Source organism: Anomalospiza imberbis, chromosome 13, assembly GCF_031753505.1.
Source record: "Anomalospiza imberbis isolate Cuckoo-Finch-1a 21T00152 chromosome 13, ASM3175350v1, whole genome shotgun sequence".
Taxonomy (NCBI): Eukaryota; Metazoa; Chordata; class Aves; order Passeriformes; family Viduidae; genus Anomalospiza; species Anomalospiza imberbis.
In genome coordinates, this window is record NC_089693.1 from 6982792 (window position 1) to 7001692 (window position 18901).

At 39.4% G+C, this 18901-nt stretch overlaps 1 protein-coding gene across 1 annotated transcript in view; it reads left to right on the forward strand.

Moving 5' to 3' along the window:
* AGBL1 (AGBL carboxypeptidase 1) overlaps positions 1 to 18901 on the forward strand; it is a 264749-nt gene that overhangs the window by 127608 nt on the left and 118240 nt on the right. The window contains exons 19-20 of the mRNA XM_068203715.1: positions 10363 to 10492; positions 15062 to 15193. Coding sequence (XP_068059816.1) covers positions 10363 to 10492; positions 15062 to 15193 — 262 coding nt within the window. The remainder of the gene's footprint in view (positions 1 to 10362; positions 10493 to 15061; positions 15194 to 18901) is intronic.

Sequence of the window (18901 nt, forward strand, 5' to 3'; positions counted from 1 at the left end):
GCTGTAGCTGTAGATTACCCTTCTCTGTTGTCTTAAAATAAGTGATATAGAGGTTGCATTACAGCTCTCTTCTCTTTTCTTTTTCTCGTTGCTTAAATAAGGGACTCTGTCAGCCTCTTACTTTGGCATCTACTTTCCAATGAAATATTTCGATTTTTGATCAGGATCTGATATTCTTAATCCTCTGAAAAAGGGCAGTGCCACTTATTTGAAAGATTTTTAAACATTTTGCTACCAAAATGGGAAGCTGATCATCTGTTTTCTTCATGAATGTCTTCATGATTTTCCATCCATTCCCATATATTCACATATACACAATTTGTACCCCTTTAAAAGATGAATCTTCTATTATGTTGCATTAAAAACAAGTGTGTAGAGAGGTTGGCAAGGAAGACCTAAGGGAAAAAAGCCCCAAATGTTTGGATAAAGCACTGTATCCTCCATTCTGGAAAATTCTGCTGATATCTTCTGATGCTTCAAGCTTCCTGATTCATATTTAAGGGAGAGTTAAAAATGAATGCTAAAGACCATAAATTAATTGACCCAATCTAATTTTTTTTCAGGAAGCTAGTTAAGAATTTCCTGACTTTGGAAGATGCTATGTGCTTGCAACTCTATTGAACTTCAATAGGCTATGATGAATAGCTCCATATTTTGAAAAATCAGGTCATTTATTTCAGTATTTGAGTAACTTCACTTTACAAATCTGTTTCAAGAGGGAATTTTTTGATCGTTCTAGTCCCCAATTAAAATTTGTCAATTGCTATGCAAAAGCAGCTTAGATTTTTTTCTCACATGAGTCTACATGAGCCACTTCCATGCATTTGTTCCTATCTAGTGCCCTAGTTTTTCTTTACTAGAAACTTCCAGCAAAACTGGGACTGTTAATGTGTTCAGTAAGGTACCCATTGCAAGTCTCTCAGCTCCCCTGAGATTGTGATAGCACCCCTTAGGAATTTTAAACCTTTCTGTGCATCCTGAACTCTCAGTGCCAGCTTTACTTAGCACTTAAATGAGCTCTCTTAAAACTTTGTTCAAGTCTTGCTAGGGTTTTTGAAGCTTTCTGGAGAATTTGGTGTTTTTCTTTTTTTTTTTTCTCTGACAGGAATTCTATCTGCTGTTGCTTGTTATATGTGTACATTTAAATTTTTTTTCCTGACTGTTTTGCAGTGCTCTGCAAGCCCATCAGGTTTCTCTAGTGGATACTTTATTTTAATAAGTGTATTGAATGCTTCGTTTAACTTTACTGTTTTGAAGTGCCCAGAGACACCATGCTTGGATGAGCAGTTATGTAAGTGCAATTTGTTGTGGTTTTTTTAGTATCAGAATTAGGATTCAGCTGAGGTTTGAAGGCTCACAGTGCATGTGTGTGGGGGAAAGTAAACAAATAAAAGAGAGGTTAGTGCATCTACACACAGAACCCTGAACTGATTTTCTTCCCTGTGACTGCTCTGCTTGCTGCTGATCAGTGGCCCAAATGCCCCTCCAGCATGGCTGCAGTGGCTGTTGCCTGATGGCTGAGGATGCACTGAAGGATTGGATTGATGCTAGCAGAGGGCTGAATTTGTTTTGCAGAGAATTCCAGATGCAGAACTGTTATCTCTTTGTGTCTCCTCGCCGTTATCATTATTCAATAATTATTGCTTCTGTGCCCGCCCTGGTGAATGGATGTTTCATTAGTAACACTTTGTCGTCTACAGGCTGGATGTGTGGCTCTTGTGGTAGTTGCCAGATTTCATACAGGGACAATCCAAATTCATCACTAGTCTGGCATTCCTAAAACATATTATATCCTTTGCCTGGCCACTGGAGGAGCTCAATCTTTCCTCTGTTACTCTTTACCCAAGACATTTACAGAAGGGATGTAGTAGGGCAGGTGGTGCACACTTTTTTGAGCAGGAAGCTCCACAAAAGAGTAAGTCTTATTTGGGGATTTTCTTTTCTATTATTGTTATTTTTAATTTTTTTTTAGTATATACAACAACTTATTAAACACATTGCTATGCATCCCTTTCCAGCTACTGCAAGAAGCAGTCTCCAGTTATGGTAGTGATGGTATTTTTAACTCACAGCTCAAGTCCCTCAAAGCTTTAATGGTCTCCAGGAATATGTGAGGGAATCAGGCACAGTGTTAGCCAAGAGTTCCCAACACTGCAGAGAAGTATTATGTAGGAGTAGAACATCAACAAGGAAGATAGAATGTGCTGGCAAAGAAAGAATTCAGTGATATATGCCTGGTAAAATGGAAAATAACCACATCCTTTCAAAGGCAGGTGGAATGTATAGCAAAAAAATAGGAGGAGATGTTTTCATTAGGTTTTTGGGGAGGTTGATTTTTTTTTTCTGGTGGTGTGATGTATATTGGTTGTTTTGGGGTTTTTTCTGTTTTCATAGAATGGCTTGGGTTGGAAGGGACCTTAAAGATCATCTATTTCCTGCCTGCCTTTTCTGAAATGGAAGCTGGATTGCAAATGGGTCTGATCCATAAATATTGTTCATCTGCAGAGAGGGGAACATTTATTGCAAAGAAAGCAAAGAGTGTTTTATAGGAACTCCTGGCTCCTCAATGGAATTCACAGGCAGAGTTAGAAATCCCATGTCACAAAGCAGAAATATAAAAAGACTGGCTTCATATGTATGATTGCTGAGTAACACGTGAGGAAATATTACTATATTGCAGAGAGATGATATTTGCTGTGCAAGTAGTCTGTGAGGTTGGTAGAGGTCAAGTCCCAAAATTCTGTAGCCCCCTACAGTGGGAATTTGTTGAAGATATAGCTGTAATGTCTTCATCATCATATAGAGTTTAAAACAGCTGGGAAAAAAAAGGTGGAGTGGAGGTGGGAAAGAGGGGAGGACCCTTCTAGGATGAGCAACAAATACAATCCAGTGTTACCTTCCTGATCCTACTGCCTTGCAAAGGAAAGAATTTGCAAGATTTGTACTTGGGTTTGTGTTATTTTGTAAGCTACAAATCAGCACATTTCAGTTAATTCTGCTTTTCCACAACTATAATTTACTAATGGAGGAATTATGTCAGCCTGTGGCCAATTCCACCATAAATCACAGCAGATTTTTGTGCTTTGAGGTCCCTTTTTGTGCTCCTACACTGACATGAGTAACTTGGTGACACAGTAAACCCATCCTGTGTCAGATCTTTCTTAGAGAAGAGAAACAGCATCTTTTTTGACCAATGGGATTTAATACTGAAGGATTAGTATGTGAGCTACTTATCATTACAGGGGACAACCAACACTACCTAATCTAGATCAGCCATGTTTTAAACACTTTTTTGGTAAAGTTTATTATTAACCTCTTTCAGAAATCAACAGAACAAATTTGGCAAAACAACTTTTCAGCCTCCTACGGGGCCAAAAATATATGTGCTCGAAAGCATCCTATTTTGGAGCACCACCACCTCATTGTCATGCAGGTGTGACTTGCAGAGATTTATCCCTGCTGCTTGTTTTTATTGAAGGTGGCTGAGGTGATGGAGAATGGGACATACTGCACCTCAGCTGCTGAGGTGTGGCTTCAGGCTCCCTCACCTTCATCTCTCTGAGATCTTCTTGGCTTCTTTCTCTTTTTTCCTTTTTTCTTTCTTCCTTGCCAGCTGACAGGTCATTGTCCTGCTTTGCTGTGAGGTGTCAGCTGGCTGAAGCAAGCCTGATTCCCATACAAAGCTTTGCAGGTGCCAGGGTTCCACCTCCTGGATTACTTGGCTAAGGATGAATTGTAGAAAAAACTATTGGAGGTCTGAAGTCACTGGAGTACATTCTTTTTAATTTTTTTTTTCTGGGCTTCCACATACCTTGCTTGTGATTATCACTTAATTCTATGATGTCACACTTTGCCCTTCTGCATTGTTTGTTTTTGTTTAAGTTTTAGAACAATCATCTGCAAATTGCAATTCTTAGTGCTCATTTATATGCAGAGATTGCACTGATTTAACTAACAGATTTTTAAATCAACTCAGTTAATTCGATGCAACCCATATGTGTGCAATTAGCTTAAGTCAGTTAAGAATCCTCTTCAGCTCTATGGATACAAGCCACACTTAAAATAGGAAAAGATACAGGAATTACAAACAGGCTAAAGGACATAAATTTAAAAGCAAAGTTTTAGTTAATGTGATATGCTTTCATCAGCTGTCAGCTTCTATTCCTAGTTTTTCATTGATTTACTGCTTTGCTACATGAGTGGCTTCACTTCTCAATATCCCTGCCTGCAAAATTAGGATTTGCTGACATCGCTTGTAGGAGGATATAAGTGGGGCTGTTTGGGAAAATATTTTTCAGGATTTTTTTTGCTTTTTTTTTTTTTTTTTTTTTCACCCCATGGAAAGCTAAAGCTTTTCTATGAATAATGGATTACCAAAACTGGAGATAAATCTTCCCATTTAAAAACAGAACTTCCATTTGGAACTGTCATCACTGTGCCATTTGGGAGTTGTTTGGCTGCTCTTGTACAGGCCCCTCCAGCCAAACTACAAGTCCCATGTTGCATCATGATTCTGCATCTCACTGAGTTGTTGTCACAGGGTCCTGGTGTTGCATTTAGGGAAAATGTGCCCCCCTCAAGGAGATGCTCTGAAAGAGAGGAACAGATGCCTAAAAAACCTCAAATTCATGTTTTCTGAGTCATATCCTTAAATAGTTCTGATGTTTTGGATAGTAAAATTTGGAGTTTTGACAGAAAATTCAGTTTTGTTGGGAATTGGTATTGGATTGGTGAGGAAAAGTCAACATTTTCTGCAAAAAGTCAATACTTATAAGAACTAAAAAGTGAAATTTTCACCCAATGCCAGTGTCTAAGAATGCTGTTCTAAGGCTTTTTTATTGAATAAAGTATTTGAAGATCCTCAGAAGAAACTCTTGAGATGACTCTATGTCCTGGATGAGAACCCAGTTTTTATTTGTTCCCTGAATCCTTATTTGCTCCTTCATAAAATAGCACAAAACTTCTATTACTTGAACTTTTCTCATAGATGACTGTGCAAAGTGTGGGCAACTGCAGGTGAATGAATTATCTAATGATTATTTAATGATTACTACTATTATAAATAGAAGAAACAGAAATGAGCTGGGCATCCTTTGGTGTGGAACTGGGAGGGAGGTTGGCTCGTCCCTGACAATGCTGTTTGCTCACCTTTCCAGCAGATCAGGTGAACTCCTTGTATTATTTGATTATGACATTGGCACCATTAGCTGGGGTGAGGCAGCTCTCGTTCTGCATCTCCGAGTGATTTGTGACCAAGTGTGGCTTAATGAAATGTGTCCACAGAGAAAAAGGAGCCCTTCTATGAGTGGCAGCTGAGCAAGGATAGAGATACAGTGAATGCACGGAACAGGAAGAACACAGATTGAATCATTTATCTTGGGAAGCAAGGAATTGTCCATTGTGACAAAATCAGTCAGACGCAGCGAGTAAAACGCTGAAGGTTCATTACCCTAATTAGTATCAGTGCTCAGCTCTAGGGAGGCAGGAAAAAACTGGCAGAGTGATGCCTCAGGATAGTGTTTGTCCAAGAGGAAGAATTGTGCATCATGGATTTATCAGTAAGTGCTGGGAGTGGAGGGTGGTGCAGCAGCCACTGGCTGAAACAAGACAGGTCTTTTCATTGGCACCCTTAAATTGGTTGGCACCCAGGTAGCACAAAGTGTCACTCAGGATGTGAGTCTGGCATTGTGTATGTGTAAAAAAAAAGAGAAGAGAGTGATAAAAAATTTCCTCTTAAAGGCTTGATGATAAAATAAATAGGCAGCACTTCACAGTGCAATTGAAAAAGCACCATTGTTTGGTACTTTATGGGGATCTCTTAGCAGAAGCTCACTTTCTGGCCTTGTTTTTTTATCATCTGGCCAGTTAAACAGGGCCAGCCTGCTTTGGTGCTCCAATGCTAACTGTGGTCTTTAATCCTGATAAAAATGAGTTTGGTTTTTTAAAAACCAGGTGTGGTACAAATGAGGTTTGAGGACAATCAGCATTGCAGTAGGTCATGCATAAGTAAGGATGGGAGTGTGATTACGACTGAAGAGTGAAATACACACTTGAAGAAAAGAGATAAGGAATAGGGATTGTAGCTCCTGGACTCCCAGCTGTTTCAGTTATGTTGGGAAAGTAAACTGCTCTTGAGCCTGGTTCTATTGCACACATTTTAGCATTCATGTTGCAATCAGAAGGAAAGAAAAGGATGGGAAATAAATTGTTAACTGCAGTAATGCCGATGACAACTGTTTCATTGTAAAGCCTCCAAAATTTACTTTGTTCTGGTGATGTTCCATTTCTGGAATAATCATTGGTATCCCAGGGCCATACCAAGATGCAATGTAGCCATTATGATTTCAGCCCATGGGCTTGAACAAAGCCAGAGTCCAAGCCAGAAAATAATGGTTATATTTCTGACACCCTCCATTGCAATATGAAGGAGGGCTTTTCTGCTGCTATTGCTTCCTCCCGTCACCAGTCTTGATCTTGGAAAGATTTAAAATGAAGAGAAATAAAGGACTTTCTCTCCATCTTATTTTTTTCCCTCCATGTTACTTTGAGTTTTCTGAATGGCAGGACCATAACATCTTAATAAAAGTATTTCAGTTTTCATCCTAGGCTGCTGTTATTTATAAAGTCCAGGATGCTGTGTCTGGTTGAAGCTGCCTCATGCAGCTCAATGGCATCTTGATGTTTACTTGTGCCTGCTGCCTTTTGTACACATACTCTCATTCTACACTGGTACTGCTGTCTGCTTTTAAGATGCACAGTGAATGGTGATGCTTCTCTCTACATATCAAACATGATACATCCCTTTAGATTTGATATTTTCCTGTGCCCCAGGTGCTGTTGTTATCAGTCCTGACATAATTCATTCAATATGATGGCTCCTGTCTTTCCTTTTATCTGTTATGGACAGGAGACTGGGAAGTATTTTATCTTCCAAGCACGGCAACGTATTTTCTTTAAAAAGAGACTTTTCTCTCTCTCCATTTCATTCTTTCTTGTCTAATATCTTGTGTATTATTCTTATCCCAAATCTCTTTACTATGCAACCCTGTTCAGTTTTGTTTTTCCAGTGTTTCTCATCCCCTGCCATTTTTGTATCTGTGTGGGACAGGCTTATTGCAGTCAGCTGAAATGTTCCATTGACCTAATCAAGGCTCATGTTAGGACCAGGTAGGATCTCTCCATACATACACCTGGCTTGTGCAGAGTTTTGTGCAATTTCTGAGGTTACTTTGCCCTCAAAGCCAAAATGTCTTGGCTATATAAAAGTAGAGGAGGAGGGGGGACTATAACAAGCAGATCATGCTTATGAACAAGAGAATCACAGTTTCATTTGAGATATCTCTGGGTAATACACTTGGGTTGAAGATACATAACAATTTGCAGAATTTCAGGTACTTTATATTGAGCCACTGAAGTGGTGTTTCTTATTGGAATTTTTCTGGCAATTGTTTTGTCAGCTGCCACTAGTCCCATCCAAGGTGGCATGTAGTATTCCTAATGCTGCAAAAGAGAAAAGACATGTAAAGCATTTAAAGTAAATATAATAGCTTGGAACTGTGTTGTAAGAAAGGCCTTTGATTTGAGTAGTGAATTTCATTAAATCCTGCCAAACATTCAAAGCCAGTCTCAGCTCTCCAGCCCCTTTATTTGCTATCAGCATTTGAAATCAGCTTAATATTTTACCTTCACCCTTGGCTGCAGAGCATAATGGGCAAAACCATTATCTGTGCATGTCATCACTATTAGGAGAGAGAGAGAAGGAATGAAGGGATAAGGAGAAACAGGCAGGGAATTGGCATGTTCAAAAGTAAACAGATTTTAGCAGAATGAAGGACAGACAGAGCAGGGTGGGAAAATTCAGCCTCTTGTAATTAAATTTAGGTTCTGCATGTTCTTAAGTGCTGTGGATACAGCCAATATTTAAAGATTTAAATGAGCAGAAATGTTAATCTTCGAAGGGACAAAGCTGAACTTTGTCTCCTAGCTCTTGGCTTTATGTAGAGGTGATATCTTTCCAAACAGTTCATAAGAACTTCTAAGTTACCATTTTAGATTTGGATTACACTTCTTAAACTAATACTAAGCACAGCAGCACCTGTGAACTGCAGAGCTGGGGATTGTCTTGTCATAGTCACCTCTGAAAAAAATCACCTTTTTTGTCAGAGCAACAGAATTGGTAGATTGTATTATGGACTTGATTAGGAGTTTTTCTTATGTGACATATCATGGAATTTCTTTATAATCGCTGAAGGAATAATCAACATTTTTAGAAGCTTTTAATTTAGTCTAAAAAATAAAAATTGAGTTTGGCTGTGGCTTAATATTAATTTCTGTATTTACTGAATCCTTTTAGCAGTTTCTATTCCTCTGCTTTTTTCTCCCTTTATGTTGGACTCATCCAGTGGGTACCAAGGCATTTTAGCAGAGGGAAGTGTGAATGGTTTGAGCAGGCATAACAAGACTCCCTTCTGGTGTTTTTCCCTTTATATTAAATTAAAACATGGGAATACAAGTTCAGCTATCATTCTTCCCTTCAGAATGAAAATTCTGTTGTTATTCTCAATTAATTTTGCTCCCTGGTATAACTGTGATGGAGGAAAACATCACAACCTTATGTCGAGGAAGTATTTGGGGTTTATTTTTTTGCTGGTCACATGGGAGAAAAGTGAGTTTCTTTATGCAATTCAGTGACTCTCTGTGGCAGTGTACCAATCGAAGGGAAACTGTGTAGGCACACAAATCCTTGGCAGAAATACAGCTGCTAATCTCAGCTGAGCAGCTGTTGTCCTGAAGATCAGGAGAGGTGAGCCTAAAGGTAACTTTATCCAAAGAGCCCTTAAAAACACAACAGAAACTGTCTTATTTTCATGAAGAATTTTTGGCAGAAGCCTCCCAGCAGCATTTGCTGACTTCTCAAGTGTTAGCTATTGCTAGTGTTTTCTGATTTGCTGAGTGAGTAACATGGGAAGTATGGATTATGAGGAAATAAGGGAATTCAGATAACTTAAACTAGAATAAATTTGGAATAGATCTTTTGGTGTTGCCAGAAACCCCAAGATATCATTAAAGACCTTGTTTTTCTACATCAAAGATATATGAAAGCATTCTTAGTAACTCATTATTTCTTTGTCTTCCATTTTTTAACCAGTTCTCCATTATTCCCACCTAATAAAAAAAAACCCCAAAACATTCCTGCTTTATGACCCAGGCATTTTGCAAGGCATTGATAATGCCCAAGATGCCACATGCAGCACACCCTAAACTCTATCAATACAACAGCAGAACCCATCTCTATTAGTACACTTATATTTTAATTTGTTCTAAGAGGTTGGTGCAGCAAAGCTGGATGCAACTCCATAGCTAGAAATTCATCCAACACTTAGGATATTTCAGCTTTTTTGAACAAGAAGCACCCCAATTTTGCAGTGCCACTGGGAGCATTCTAGTGGATAGTTTGGACATGATGAGGACCACCACAATATCTCATATGCTGGAGAGTGGCTTCCTGGATTTTATCACCACACTGTGGTTTGAAAATTATCAACCAAATTACAGCAAAACCTTTGAAGAGTGTAAGGCTCTGATCTACACCGTCACTAACCAGGGTGATTAGTTGAATTTTTCAGAATTGTAGTGCTGTATTGCTCCACATGGTCAAGTATCCTGCACAATCTTCCAGTGATCATTGAGTCAGTAACAGAATATATTGTAACTAACTAAGGGAAAAGTTTCCTCAGTGCAAATCTGGGATTCTTATTTAGCTTTTTATCCAGCCTTTGCAGTGAAGCTGGGTAATTGTTCTACATAATGCTCTAGCAGGCATCATGATCTCCTTGATGGTCTTTCGATAGAGACATTTCTTGTGAGTAGAGAAGCTTAAATGAGACACCCAGCTCATCTCATTTAAGTGCACTCATGTTTCAGACTGGTCAATGAGATTTGAGTGCCTGTCTTCAATTAGAATGAGTAGAAGTTGGATGTGCTTGTTTGCTCTGGGGGTTTTCAGAAGCCTGTGCTCTATGCAAGCAGCGTGAATTTCATAGCACAGAATTTAGAATGTTTCAGAAGACTTCTTTCTAAATGGCCTTTTGATTTGTGCCTTCTTAGGTAAGTGTAAAACTGCAGTTATTTGCAGGACAGCAATTTTGTGAACCTTAGAAGGAAAGGAAATTGTAAAATTAATATAAGAACCTGGAAAATATAATATGGATTATTGGTTCATTCCAGCCCAAATGTTCAAAACCATTATATCTGTGTTCTATTGACATTCCCTGACCTTGTGCCACGGCTTGCCAGGATTGGAAATGCTTTGGAATCAGCTATTGTTCTGCCAGTTTGTGATGTGTTGCTTCCTGATTTCAGCCTTCGTTGTTCACTGAGTGGAGATGATCTCAACAGGCAGTGGCTGACACCCAGTTCCCAGCTGCATCCAACGATTTACCATGCCAAAGGTCTCCTCTATTACCTGCGCAGCATTGGCCGGGCTCCTCTGGTGAGTCTCTTCCAGGTTCTTTTGTGTGATTCTGTGAATGGATTGATTATTGTACTTGTGTGAACAGTCTTGTTACAGAGCTGGAGTGATTTGGGAGCATCACGTCCTCTTGCGCTTTCATCTTGTGGAATTGTTTTGAAAGTCTTGAATATTTATCACTTCTTGAATCTTCTAACAGGCAAATCCAAATTTCAGAATCTCTGTATACCTGGAATAAAATGAGAAAAATAATTTTTGAAAGCTCTTTATGTCCTCAAAGGACTCCAACTAAGCTAAATATTATGAGTAAGTTATTACTATCTTCATGGAAGCATTAGGAGAAATTCCAAAAAAGATTTAGTCTAAATGGACTGTGCTAAACCCCATGCAATCACAAAAACATAGGAAGCAGCCCTCAAAGTGTGTGAACCTCCCTGCTGCTTTGGTAATGGGGAAAGGACTGGGTTTGGGGGCTACCAGAAATTCATGAGATGGATCTGGGATCCATCCCATCCACTCAGTTGCCCAGCAGAAGGAAAAAATAGTTCTGAGACCCCAGGAGGAAAACCACAAGGAGCTTCAAACGTTGACAAACACATAGTGGATACAGGGACTGGCAGGTTTGCTGGTGATAGCTACAGCCAGGCAGGAAATGTCCAAGTGCACCAAACCATCTGGGTTTGGTGAGAAAAGCCCCAAACAAGATGGAAATATCTGTGATCTTCTCTAAAAGTATTCTTGCAGTAATTTAGTTTTTGTCCAAGCTGACAGCCCTAAAATTTCTCTCTGTAGGCTGAGGAGTATTGTTGAAACTCGGAGCTGCAAACTGAGTCACCAACATTTTCCTTTGGTTCAGAGCAGTGTAGGATGAGTCTTGCTTTACTCTGTAATTTGTTGTCTGGCCTCTTTTAATGCATGACCCTCCTTGTCATAGTCAGGTGCATAAAGTTGACTACTCAGTAAAAGTTTTCATCATTGATGAGTGAAGGAAGGCTATTGATCCTACCATCTCCCTCACTCACAGACTGCATGTCAGACTTCATAAACTGATTTCTCTTTGCCTTTGAAGAATACATTGATTTTAGTTTATGCATCCTCAAAAATGCCTTTTCCCTCCTTCAGAAGAGAGTTTGGGGGTGGTTTTTTTTTGTTGTTTGTTTGTTTTTATTGGGTTTTCTTTTAACCTATAAGATCCTATGGAGCCAAGTTTACTGATAGCCAAATGATTTCTGTGAGCTGATTTGGTTTAATTTATCCTAGGGATGTGCAAGCAGTTTCTTCAAAGCAAAGAAAAGCAGCTGGAAGGAGAAAAAGCAAAGAATCTTAGCAGCCCTTCAAACCAAGGCCACTTTAATTCTTTAGTTAACAAGAAAACAGCCTGTTAAATGATGGGGTTTTTTTGCTTACCTTTTTGGCTGTGGGAACCTTAATGAGACCAAGAGACTTAGGTACATTGGGACATTGTAAAGAGTCTCATCTCTAGTGAAGAGCAGGATGCACTAAAAGGGGAAAGGAACTTCCAATAGACCAGAAGGCTCTGAGCAGAGTTTGCTGCCTCTCAAAGTCATTATATCAAGCTTGGAAACAAGCACAGCCTGCAAGAATGTACTCATTGGGAGGAAAAAACCCCTAAGCATGTGTACCTCAAAACTGGCATTTAATGTCCTGTCACAATGTTATTAAGAGACTTGACACAAAAAAGAGACGAAAATTCAAAAAGTTCAGTTTTCTAACAGCTTTTCTTGCTTTCCACTTTATATATTGCTTTTCTTCTCTTTTAAAAAGTACCTGGTTCTGTGACTCATAAGGAGAGTTGTTTTTGAGCTAGAAGGCAGTCCTTACCTTTAAGATGATCAGTGCTGGCAAATAACTTCAAAAAGATTAAAAAATTGCGCGTGTCTTTGAGTCATATCCCAGTGAGTGCAAGCTTGGGAGTCTGACTGGTTTGTGTGTCTCAGTGTCCCAGCCATATGGAAGGACAGGCTGAGGAAAAAGCACTGGGAGGTGCCAAGTCTGCTCAGTGCTTGCCCAGACATATCCCAGGAAGAATTCTGTGTTGGGTGCTCAGACTCCAAAATATCTCCTAGCCTTGGCTGAATGATGAGACATAAGCTAGCCTGTGGTGTGAAAATCAGGCAGAAGGATGTGCTGTAGAGAATAATTGAGTATAAACATTGGGAGTGACTGCAGTATCCAGTCAAATTAATAAAAATACAGTGCTATACAACCTGCAAATAAAATGAAAGTGCTTTCAGTGGCACTGACGCTTCTTCTGTGGAAGCTGGTGAAACTCAGTGAAAGATTCCATGGCCTGAACCATGTTGCAGAACATGGCTTTAGTAATCTTTTACCAGTAAAGAAGTCTCAATCCAGAACAGTCACTAAGGACCTGTCTGCAGGCTTCTTGAGGTGCAGAATTATAGACCTGCTACTTATCAGGCAGCCCCACTCTCTGATCATCCCTGCATGGTTTCTGATAAATAATATTTTAGGCAGATAATATATTGTCTTTTGTGTGTTGTAATTCTGTAAATTGGCAGGTAATTGATACTCAGTTGAGCTTAGTTTTCTGCTTTGAAATCAGACAAAAGCTGTAAAATCCTCTTTGATATTCATAGAAATACATTCTAGGTGGTAACTGTGGTTAACCTAAGCTATGACTGTGTATTGCTGGTGGCTCAGATGAAACACTAGCTGGAAAAATGCCTGTCATTAAGAGAATTAATAAATGCAGCTCTTTGGAAGGAGGCATTCCAGGATAATTGTGTGTGGATCAGAGCTATTGCTGGGTAGGTGGCTGTTCACATGCTCCAGATGTGGAACCTGCAGGCCCTCAGCCCCACAAAAAGATCTGGAGGTGATGGTGGTGTGGGAAGGGAAGTTGACAGGACAGAAACCAAAGGAAGCAGCAGCATGTAAATTATGGGATGTGTATAATTGTCCATCTGACTGGTCATTATGTGTGCCTCAGCCCCCCCCCAGTGTCAGAGGAGCTGAAAGAATGTACGTGCTCAATTCCCAGATAAATAAACTCCCTGACGTGCTGCAGCTAAACTTAGTTACTGTGGAGCTGGTAAATAAGCAAACGAGGGTAAGTCTTGCCCTAACAGTTGGTAGAAGAAGCTCATGTTCTCCATCTGTTTCTCCCCTCTTGTGTATGTATTTAGGTAGGAATATGGGTGGGAGTGTTGATCTGCTGGAGGGTGGGAAGGCTCTGCAGAGGGACCTGGACAGGCTGACAGTGAGCGCGTGTCAGTCTCTCCTCCCAAGAGACAACTGACAGGACAAGAGGAAATGGCCTCGAGTTGTGCCAGGGGACGTTTTGGTTGGATATGAGAAAGAAATTCTTTCTCTGAAGGGTTTTCAAGCATTGGAAAAGAATGTCCAGGGTAGTGGTGGAGTCGCCATCCTGGAGGTATTGTATACATGTGCAGTTGTGGCACTTGGGGATGGGATTCAGTAGTGGATTTGCCAATGCTGAGTTAATGATTGGACCTGATGATTTTAGAGATATTTTCCAACCTAAACAATTCTATGATTCTATTTTTTGCACCCCATATTTCTCCGTCATCTCTATGCGTGTCCATAATTTTCTCTACCTTCTTACACACATTAATTTGTCTCCAACATAAGTCCTGGAAAACAGTTTCAATGAAATCTTGAAGCTCCTCTCTGCTCTATGGTGAATGCTGTTGGTTTAAAATGAAATAATTCCTTCTTTTTAGAGATTCTTATATTTTCATTGACAGATTTCTGAATATTCCTGATTAAGACATGGAGAATATATGTAACATCCATGTGTACATCGACTTCATATCTCAGAGGGCACTGAGATTGATTATTCTTTAAGACCTGGGTCAATATTTACCTCTTGGGTCATTAAATTGTGATTTTCATTTCCATGGGAATCAATATCTGCCTATAAAGGCAATCAAAACTTCTGCTAAAATGGGAATGTGCCTTGTGCCTTGTTTATATGACAGCTGACATGAGAGATGGATTGGATAGACAGATAAATTAGTGTGGAATGAGATTATTTGCCTTGAATATGGGTCATTTTCTGTGCTTGACTTGCAGGAATTCATGCAAAGGTCTGGCAATACAATTGCACAATTATATTTTCCTGAAAATTATGTAGCATGGGTTTTTAATTTAAAGAAGACAAAGCAATGATTAATCATTTGGGAAGGCATAGATTTCAAGTCTCATGAGGATAAAGCTGGAGTTTAGAAGTAGAGAGAGCCTGACAAATTGCTCTGTTGTGGTATCAGGAGTTCTCATGAACCCTTAGGTTCCTGAGTTGCCATAGATTCTTGCACAGGTGTCACGTTTATTTCTGCTGCAGACAGAAGTGCACTAGGCTTGACTCTGGACCCCTGAGATCATGTCAGATCAAATAAATAAAGCAAGATTCAAGTGACTAATGAAATCTGACACAGGTCAAAGGCACAGCCAGAGTCTAGGCTACTCTGAAGAGACCTGAAAAAAAAACATTAACACCTCCCTGCCATAGTTTAATAGTGCTTATTGTGAAGAACCAAGAAACCTTTCCAATGTCCAACAATTTCCCTTATTTTTATCTCTCTCTAGGTCTTCTGTGACTACCATGGGCACTCCCAGAAAAAGAATGTGTTTCTCTATGGCTGCAGCATTAAAGAGACCTTGTGGCAAGCAGGTTGCATGGTTGACACAGCCGTTGTCACAGAAGATGTTGGCTACAGGGTAGGTCCTCTTGGTTCCTTCCTTAACTAGCAGCCTGTATGTGCTTATATATTTAAAATATTTAAGATAAGGTCACCTCAGAAATTTTGGCAATAGGGTGCAAACTTTCATTGTTCCAGGGGAATAATGGTCCAGAGAATTTTGAGTCACATGTGATATCTTTATGCACCAGATATTAGGGACCCACCTAATGACGGTGTATTTGCTATTTATTTCATTTCAGTAAAAAGATGCACTATAACATTTGGCTACAGGCTAATAGGACAGAGATATTTTTGTGTGTTTTATAATTTCTAAATATATGTACAAGTTTGTCTTCACCATCCTACCCACAATATGAAAATAAATGGGAATTATGTAATGTTAACTGAGAAGATGATGGTGTCCCACAGTCCTACTCAACTGAATTTCTTCATCACAAAATGCTCCTGGTCCCACTGAAAACATGAGATAATTCAATGGATGCCGAACAAATAATCATAGTGAAGCTATCTCCAGAACATGTTTGGTGTTATACATAAGATTTTTTTTCTTTTTGGAATTAGAAAAAAAATCTAAAATCTATTTGATTTCTTCTTCCTGGGAATATCATGTTCATCAAACTCTTCTTTAGATTTCCTGCTGATCTGCATTTTTTTTTTTTTTTTGGTACCTGTTTAAATGATATTTTCCTATTAAATAAGTTTTTTCAGGAAAGGAAATAAATTTATAAGGTCCAATTCTAGTCTTAAAAAATGTTAATTTCACAAAACATAATTGTGGCCTTAAACTGATTACAGAGTTACAGCTTGGATCACTGAAACCTGAAAGAGATTGAAAAGTCTTTGTCAGTTTATGCCTCTGTATAATATTTGCTACTTCAGCATCAATACTCAACATCCTTCCATGAGAATTTCAAGTTTTCCATGCTTCTCTTATGAAGCTGCACAGGAAAAAACTGCAGCTTTACTGGAGGAAAGTGCCCCAGCCTTGGCTGTGAGGGGTCCCTGTGGCAAACATTGATCCTGAGGAAAACAGGGAGGATTCCCACAGCCAGAGCATTTTTGGCTGTGTCTGAATTCTGGGGGCTTGCAAAGGCTGAGGAGGGCTCAGTGTTGCACAGACAGAATTCAAATGTTACTGTCAACATGTGGAGCCTGACTTGAATCTGCAATGAAGACAGGCTCCAAGGCTGCCCAAGAACACTCTGCAGTGGCCCATAAGAAAGGCTTTTATGGCTCAAATCTTTGCTTTTGCACAAAATGGGAGGTGGGTGCCTGCTGCAGATCCAGCCTATGGAGCATCCTCTCCCTGTTTAGGCTGGGGAAACTGGTTCTGTACGGGGACACGTCTGCAATCCCGGCTGGCAGCACCCAGCCCTGCCTCAGACCTGCTGCCTTGCACTGTTTGCACAGGCTTCTCTCCTGCCTCCTCTAGGTAATGGGAATTAATCTACCCTCCATGATTGATTTTTCTCTACAGGAACAGAAACCAAATACCTCAAGAAAATAATGGGTTTTGGAAGAGCCTTTGCCTCATATGTTATAGATTCAGCTGTAGCCCTTGGCAATGTACAGTCAGAGTCCTCCTTGCCTTTAATATTTGGTGGCCTTGGGTGACTTGCACAGCATTGGCACCATAATCCCAACCTTTTGATAAACATTCCAGGCTTCTTTGATAGCAATCTCTGCTGGGACATTAGTAAAGAAATATAACTCGATTCTTTTGAATGGGATTGGAGGTTTATGGACAGGGTCCAGTAAGTGGAGCAGCTTCCTTTGCTGTCACACGTGATAAATCCAGCTGTGTGAGACATAGAACACAGTCATGCTGCTGCACTATCATAAAAGAATTCTTTAAAGGGATGTGTTTTCACACAAAATATATTATTGAAAGATAATTAATGAGAAGAATCAATAGAGAAGAAAGAACCATTAGTGTGAAATCCAGTGAATGCTGGTAAAATGAAAAGAATATTAAATTCGGGTTTGTTAATGCTTCTAAATGAGTCCTGTGTACAGAGACATTACTGTTACCAGCCAGTATTTTTATTTAATTAAAAGATTGATTGTGCATATAATTTGAATTGCTCTAAAAAGCTAAACTGGATCAGGGTTCTGATTATTGTATTTGATGTGATAAGTTTACAAAATTTTGTGTATGGGTTCAGATAAGGGCACATACCATTCACATACAGTTTAACTGGGTCTCATGGTTGTGCTATGGTTCTGCTGCATATTTTTGGTTCCTTCTCTGTCAAAATCCAGGAAACCTGGAAGCTGTGCATGAAGCCATAAAATTTTGTGATCTCTATGCAGCAAGTAGCAGGCTGAAGGCAGTGCAGAAATGTTGGATGCTTTATCAAAGACAAGAAGTGAATTTTCAAGGTTTCTCTGTTCAATGTGCCCACAGGAAAGAGTTCTGCAGCTCTTAGTAACACACTGGAGATCTTGACTTAAGATTGAGGCTTGAGGTGGTCTCAGATTTAAAGTGAAGTTTTTTGCTTTGTTCTAGTTTTCTCTGCCTCAGTGCTTTCATCTGAAAAATGGACCTCACGGAACTGGAGGAGACCAGTGATGGCTGTGGCCAAAATACACTGAAAAATTATAAATGTATAAATGAAAGATATGTATGGTTAAGTAGTTTGCAAGAGATTTTGTCAAGTAGTTTAGACCAAACATGTATCACTCATACCAAGCATGTTTTAGGAAAGAACATTGCTCAGTCACTTTCAAATCAAATATTCCCACACGGTGATGTGAAGCCCAAAAGAACAGAACTACAATTCCTCAGAATTAGTTGGGGAAACTGATTACTGGAAAGTGAAATAAGCTGGTTAGTCTTCACTACCCAAACTGAATGAAATTCAAGGGTAAATGCCACTAGCAATATGTGGGAACTCCTTCTGTAGGATTCCATACAGTTCAGGTGTTTAAGAAAACTGTCATAAAAGAAAGAATAAACACTCTAATCTTGCTTGGTCTCCTCTAGGTGGATCAAATGGTGTTTTGGCACATGTTGTGGTTGGTGTAGCAGCACTGAAGTTCAGACACACACAGACATAACCCACAGACCTCTGTGTGTGTGTGTATTTAATGGTCCAGTCTATTCATTAGCGCTAGGTGTGCTCTATGTAGCTGTTATCTATTTTTATGGAGTATAAAAATAACACATTTAGCCTTCTGTAATGACCTAGTAATTGTTGCCTCTTCACTGATGGAATATTTGATACTTCGGGCATGTTTATAGACTTTGTTGGGAAATATGATTTTGAGAGTAAGAAAATCACTCAGGGCTAAGATGTAATATTTACTGGGTTTATTATTACTTTTTATTGTGGTTTTTAAAGTGAACTGTATGAAATACATTTTTTAGACCTGGAATAGAATATTTTGGTTTGTTTCACAATGCAAGTTAGTTAAATGCTGAGCTTTATTTTCACATTATTATGTGTGACATTCTACAAGAAAACAGATCCCCTTTCTCTGCTCTATAAGACAAAATTCCTCCCATGGCTCAATCCCTTGTCAGACCCTGGATTTATGGTGGGAAGAGATATAATAGAGCTGTAGAGGGGAGAATAGGGGTGTCAGGTGCTGAGCTGTGACTCTTGGCTCAACAGGAAGGTGTAGGTTGGTTGAAGCAGTTTGAGAACAAAACTGATTCCAGCAATTCACCCAAACTGTTTGGTTACAAATGTTTGATTTTGAGTGACATATGTCAAGTCTA